The sequence below is a fragment of the Mus pahari genome, chromosome 10 (genome assembly GCF_900095145.1).
Source record: "Mus pahari chromosome 10, PAHARI_EIJ_v1.1, whole genome shotgun sequence".
NCBI lineage: Eukaryota > Metazoa > Chordata > Mammalia > Rodentia > Muridae > Mus > Mus pahari.
This window is the reverse complement of record NC_034599.1, coordinates 40,460,169-40,467,110: the sequence shown is the minus strand read 5'-3', so window position 1 is coordinate 40,467,110 and position 6,942 is coordinate 40,460,169. Positions and strand designations below refer to the sequence as shown.

At 50.0% G+C, this 6,942-nt stretch overlaps 1 protein-coding gene across 1 annotated transcript in view; it reads right to left on the bottom strand.

The window, feature by feature from the left end:
* Positions 1-6,942, bottom strand: part of Tmprss13 (transmembrane serine protease 13) — a 27,473-nt gene that overhangs the window by 17,145 nt on the left and 3,386 nt on the right. Inside the window, exon 2 of the mRNA XM_021207644.2 lies at positions 663-1,014. Within this exon, the coding sequence (XP_021063303.1) occupies positions 663-1,014 (352 nt within the window). The remainder of the gene's footprint in view (positions 1-662; positions 1,015-6,942) is intronic.

Genomic DNA, 6,942 nt, shown 5'->3' with positions numbered 1-6,942 from the left:
AAAAAAAAAAAAAAAAAAAAAAAAAAAAAAAAAAAAAAAAAAAAAAAAAAAAAGGCTACTTGGGGGTGAGGCAATGGGGCAGGGTGAGGTCTGGGGTACATGGAAACAGTTTGCTGAGGGGCAGAGCCATGCCTGGCGGCCCAATGGCCTCCTTGACTTTTTGGCAGATGAACTGCTGAGCCTCATCTCCCACAAGTTTGGAAGCTTGGAGTAGCCAGAGCCCCTCCCATTCTTCCTTTACATATGAGCAGGTCTACTGACCATACCTTGTACCACCCTGGCTTCTCCAGCAGACGTACAGACCAGCCAAAGCAAACAGACCCTCATGCACCCAAGAACCTTTGCTCTTGAAGTCAGAGCTCTACCCTGGGCAGAGCGGCCTCCCGCACTCTGCCTGGAGAACTCTGGAGTTCAGCAGTGAGCGCTCTGCTTCCTTACACCTGGCTTCCGGCCCCTCCTCTTTTTGCCTAATTTCCCACTGTCTTAGGTTGTCACATCTTGGTCTCTTTCTACCCTCACCTCTCCAGGTTCCCCATGTCCCACTCTGACTGACCCCGGTGCCATTATCCCATGGGTACAAGGAGCAGAGTGCTCACCAAGAGCTCCCCCCTGCCCAAAGACACTGCCCTGGATCTCTGCCCTCCCTGCAGCGGCCCCCTTACCTGGACTCTCCCTGGCGGCCCTGGTGGCTGGTGCTGACCTGGCAGGAGATGCCCGGATCGGGACAGCCCCCACTGGTGTTGCTCTAACAAGGTACACTCTCGTTGGGGAGGATGTCGTGGAGGCTGACCTGGCCGATGATGACCTGCCCGATGATGACCTGGAAGGTGGTGCCCGGGCTGGCGATGCCCGGGCTGGGGAAGCCTGAGGAGGAGGTGTCCTTGCTGGAGATGTCCTTGCTGGGGAAGCCTGAGGAGGAGGTGTCCTTGCTGGAGAAGCCTGAGGAGGTGTCCTTGCTGGAGGTGTCCTTGCTGGGGAAGCCTGAGGAGGAGGTGTCCTTGCTGGAGAAGCATTCTGAAAATAGAATGAAGGACATTCCTATGCCCGCTCCCAGCCAGCCTCTCCCAGCTGTGGGCCCTGTGAGTGGGAGAATACTCTGTGACAAGCGACTGGGACAGAGGAGGGCCTGTGGTTCCATTCAACAACTGAGCAGGGCAGTTCAAAGTTCTCCTGTTGAGAACATCTGACACAACCAAAACCATTGTCCTATATGAATAGGACACAGAGAATAATACACTTTTTAAATCCTCTATTCCAGGAATCGGAGCCAATAGGTTTGGTCACATCTTCATTTTGTTGGGATTTTTGTGTGTTGGATTCAAGGAAAATGTTGACCACACTCAAGGCAGGGAGCTGAGAGTCTCTCCTATAGGGAGCTGCTGGGATCCATCAATAGAAAAGAGTGGTTGCATGTGAATAGCCTCACCCCAGCTGGCTGCACAGGGATGCAGCTTAATGAGTTTAGGAATATCCAGGCAACTGCTTCTGCTGCTGTTCTGACACTGAGGCCCCTCTCACACCAGTGCTATCTACAGAGCAGATTTCCAAAACAAGGAAATCGATAAGGGCACTGGGGCCAAAGAAGGTAGAACTAGAGAAGACATTCATTTCTACAGGTGCTGGGAGTTGACTCCAGGCACCAAGTACGCAGGAAGATGGTCCATCACTGAACTACACTCCTTACCAAACTCGGCTTTGGACAAACCCTTTGCCCCTGAGCAAGTCCCTCAGCTGAGAATGTACTTGATGACACACAGTCAGGCAGCCCATGGTCCCAATCCTGAACCTGCCCTTTCCCAGCAAAAGGACTGCAACCAATGTCTGAATCTCTTAAACTTTTTGTTCATCTATAAAATAGTCTGGCATTGATTAGGGAGCTCTCACCAGGGCCCGGGATATAGAAGCCATGTGTTAAATAGCAGTTTCACCTCCCTTGTCTTTCTGTACAAGGGATCAAGAGGGCTGAGGGGTATGGATAAATGATGGGAGAAAAGAGGGTTGGAAACAAGCCAGATTATGGTCCCTCATTTAGACGAATGGGCCTCGGTGATTTAAATCCCTTCCCAGTGGTCGCCTGAGCCTCTGCTCCTGGCAATGGCTTGGCATTACAGCACTTCCACGGGTGTCCATTCCTGTAAATTCACTCCAGGTGTTCCCTAATACGAAGGAAGTTCCTATGATTTGATATAATGAAATATACTTTAAAATCTACAACAAACTTTTGTGTCTGTAGCCTTGTGAGGTTCTGATCTCATCCTGAGAGTTGGTAATTCTTCTAGAAGTTCATTTTTTAGAGTCGGATTACCAAAACTGTGGAGTCAGGATTCCACTCGAGGTCACTTAGCATCCCTCTTGAGGCAGAAGGAGTGCTGTCGTCTGATCACAGGCACTGCCTATGCTTTTGGAACATGACAAAAGAACTGTGATCTGGGGCCTTGTAAGGCTGGAGCTCCACTTCAGGCTGAGGTGGAGCCGAGGGCTTTCTTGGTGGGAGCATGACCTTGTGGTACTTTTTGTTATGAACTATGAGGTTGTTGTCCCCCATCCCCTACCCCTTGCCAAGTCTGGTCGGAACCTTACGACCCAGAACTGCAACTGGTCAGGGTTACAGCAACTGGTCAGGGTTACAGCAACTATGTCTGAGTTCAGCTGCGTGACCTGAGGAACATGTCCTCATGCCAGCTTCCTTATCTGCAAGGCGTGGGTAACCGCCCTGCTTCGTGTCTCGGTAGTCATACATGAGACATGCCAAGCACATGCACACAGTAAGGGCTGGAGAGATACTGACTTTGACGGTGGGTCTGCTTGTTTCTTTAAGAACATTTGGCTCAAAATCAATCTGTTTGAGTAGGGCTGCAACCACTCCCTACTGGGTCAGCAAGAGCCCGCCGGAGCTTGTTTTATGTGTACAAACAGGGCTAATCTCATCTCCTTCCCCATACAATCATGGAACTATGTGAACAAGCCTGGACTATAAATGAGGGTCAAGCTCTGATGAATAGAACAGCCAACGAAGCACCTTTCTTGGTCCTATGTCAACTTCCTAGTGGCTCTTTTTAGTTGGCATGGTTGAATCCACTTTGCAGATATTGGAATTGAGGGCTAATGAGGTGGATCTGAGGATAATAGAGCTTGCTGACATTCCTAAAAATCAAGAGTTCAATTCCTGAAACCCACATGGTAGAGAGAACTGATTTCCTGGAGGTTATCTTCTGGCCTCCATATGAGTGTATCACCCTCCCCACCCCACTCCCTTTAAAAAATAATAATAATAAAAAATTAAAAAAATATCAATTTTCAAATTTTCAGGTCAAGTAAGGATGAGGACTTGGGTTCTAACCAAGTCAATTTGTGACCAACGATGTCACAAATGACCAAAGCAGTCTCCCTCGTCTCTCCAGGCTCCAGGCTTCACACATAGCCTGGTTCTCACAAGGGTCCTAGTGAGTAAACTGATGAGAATGGCCATCCCTGTATCTCTCTGGTTTTGTTTCTTTGCTTGATTCATTGTCTATTGAGATGGGACCTCAAGTAGCTCAGGCTAGTCTTGAACTCTTGGTGTAGCCAGAGATGACCTTGAACTTCAGATCTACCTGCAGGTGTGATCCTGTGGTCTTGGCACCTCCGCACTCAGGGACAGGGGCTAGAAGGAGAAATGGCTAAGAAGGTCCAGGCAAGATGCACAGGGGATTAGAACAGGGAACCTTGTGGAGTTGGAGTAAGGAAGAGCGTGAGAACAGAGGAGACCTGGTGATCAACCAGCAAGGTGGGAAGTCAGCAGAAGCCAGAATAGATAACACCAGAAAACTGGTAGTTGACCCTGAGTCAGAGAACAGCACTGGCCTTGCCAGAGTCAGTACTCTGTTATCAGAGCTGGGGGTGAAAGCTAGGTACTATACGCCCCCCAGACCTGTGCAGTAGGAGAGATCTAGAACCCCCAAATCTGAATGAGAAATGCCACCTGAAGAACATTTTCGAGTCCCAGGAGGATGTCAGAAAGGAAGAACATTCCAGATGCCAGAGGACAGCAGCCACTGAACTTTGACCCTGAACTTTGACCCAGACTTCACAGGACATTAGGAAGCATCCTGATCTTCAGAGACCACGAGGATGCCAGAGCTCACGCCTCCCTCTTTATGCATTTCAGAGCTGGCCACTCCACCCAGTTGGAAGAGCTTCCTGATGTCTAACCTACTACAGCTCTAACTCATTTCCTCCCCTGCATCCTTGGAAGGCAACTGTGGAGATGAGACTCACCTATATGGAGACTTGACTTCACCCTGACAACAGATGGGGCCCCAGGAAGGGAGGAGACTTCTTGTCCAAGTCCCTAGGAACTAAGGTAGAACCAGGGGACCAGAACTCAGGCCTCTCAAACCCCAGGTTTGTCAATGATCACAACCTCCCAAAAAAGAACTTGTGACCAAGTTCTTGCAGGGTCTGCCTTTCCCGAAGCCTCCTCCAGAGCAGAGGCTGTTCAAGCAGCAAAGGCAGGTGTCTATGACAAAGTTAGCACCTGGATAACTTGGGCCCTTTCCCACCACTACAATCCATTCCTTCTTATCCCATCCCCATGGTCTCTAGGGTAACAATGACCCATCAGACAAGCTGCATGCCAGCCACTGCAGACACTCCTGATTGTGCCTGAGAAGCCCTGGGTGTGCTGTTCACAGCTTGTTGGACTTTCTAGAGGTTATGGTGCATCATGGGAGACAAGGGGGGCAGAAAGGTGGACTTGGCTGTGTGTGACTGCCCTTCTAGTGTTAAGGGTGCCGCGACTCTGATCAACCACAGACTAACAGAGTCAGTGAGCTTCTGGTTCAAGGAGAGAGCTTGTCTTAAAGCATTAAGGAGAACACCAATAAAGGAAGACACTGGACCTGCTGCTCTGACCTCCATACGTCCATATACCTGTGCACTCACATGCATGTGACACACACACACACACACACACACACACACATACACACACTCACACATACACATACACACACTCACACATACACACACTCACACATACACACACACCTTTTCAAAAGTCCCATATAGCTGAATAGGGGCTGAAGACTCTCAAGGGCCCCATTTCTAGACCCATGCCCATTCTACTTCGGCTCCTAGGGATGGGTTCTGCACCCCCACCCCCGCCCCAGGTGAATGGAGCATTTTGTGATTTCTCTCACCTGGTGTGAGGGTAGGAGTTAGCAGCCCCAGAGTGTGCCTGCATTGTTCTCTCTGGGTTTCCTATGGCTAGCTAGCTGTGGCTGCAGGCTGAGCCCCCAGCTCCCCTACCCCATGCAGACCATAAAAAGAGCCCTACACGTGCTTATCTGCTGGACTCAGAAAATGTCCAGTGGCCACTGCATTGACAGCCCATTGTCCTTGCCTAAGACAGGCTGCAGAGCTACTCCCTTATAAAGTCATCACTCTGGGGATACCCTCAGACAAAAGGATCTTGAAACCCTACTAATCCAAGCTTTCCTTTGGGATGAGATGGCCAAGGTCCAGAGGGGCTCTGGATGTGCCCAAGACGCCAGTTTGAGGCAGTCATGTGGTCTAGTCATGTGATCTCATTCTTGTGCTGTCTTCACTGTTACCTTCTTCCTATCTCCTCCAGAGAGCAAGCCCAGAGTGGTTCTGAGGCACCCCTCTTTCCCAGCAACCCTGAGTTTTAAGAACTGTCAAAGGAGGAAGTGCATAGGTTAGACCATGATCAGAGTCCAGCACTCTGGGGCTAGTCCCCACTGGAAGCTATTGTTGTTTTGATGGTCTTTTTTTTCCCTATATAGCCCAGGCTGGCCCAGAACTCAGAATCCTCTTGTCTCTACCTCTCAAGTGCTAGAATAATAGGTGTGCCTCTCCTTGTCTAGCCTGGGAACTCCCTTGAACAAGGCCTAGAAGTTCTTGTCTATGGGAGACTGGGGAGATGGAGTAGGAGACAGGGGGAGGTTGTGATGGGGGAGCTCTGGCCCCACCCACATGAGGACCAGACTGACCTGGGACAAAGCCAGGCTTTACTGTGCCCCTGAGGACATGGCTATCCCCATCCTCTTTCTTTGGAGAACCCCACAGACACAAGCCCCTTCAGAATGCAGGTTGTTCTCTGTTGCTTCCTACTCCCCAAACACAGGACTGGCTTCCCTAGTCACATGTACACAGAGCTCAGGGACCCCCACGTCAGTCTGTGCAGCAGACCCTGTGTGAAGCAAGGAGCTTGCTTCAGTGTGAGTTAGGGGACAATCATGTCCCCATCAAGCTCTCAGCTCCTTCATGCCTAAAATGAAGGGGTTGACAACTCTTTTCCAGGGGTTCCCATTAGGTACAAGGTCTCACTCGCAGAGAGACCATGGAGCCCAGCCATGGCTCTCATAGTGGGGCTTGAGCCCTTTCCCCACCTTAGATAGAAATTCACTTTTTTTTTTTTATTATGCAGTGGTCTCTATCCAATATTTCGTTTGAATAAAAGAAATGGTTGCTTCAAGAACTTGAAAATGACCACCTCAGGTGAGCATTTCACTTCCTTTAGCTTAAAAGACCTCAATGCATGAAAGAGACGGGGGCGGGGGGGGGCATTAGCTCATACATCACTGTTCACTTGATGGCTCATTCATTCATTCATTCCTTTACCAGCAACTTTAAAGGACATGGTGTGTGCACTTGGGGAGATGGCCCAGGGGGCCATGTGCTTGCCATGAAGGCGTGAAGATCTTATTTCACCTGCCCAGAACCCATGGAGAGCTAAACACAGTGATGCACATCTGCAACCCCAGTGCTCCTATAACGAGATGGGGGCCGAAAGGCAGAGTCCCCCGAAGGCATGAGCCAGGTTGCCTGAAGTGTGTAAGAGCAGCAAAGCCAAGAGACTGTCTCGAGCAAGGGCCAACACTCAAAGTTGTCTCCTGCCTCCCACACACGCGTGCACACACACACACACACACACACACA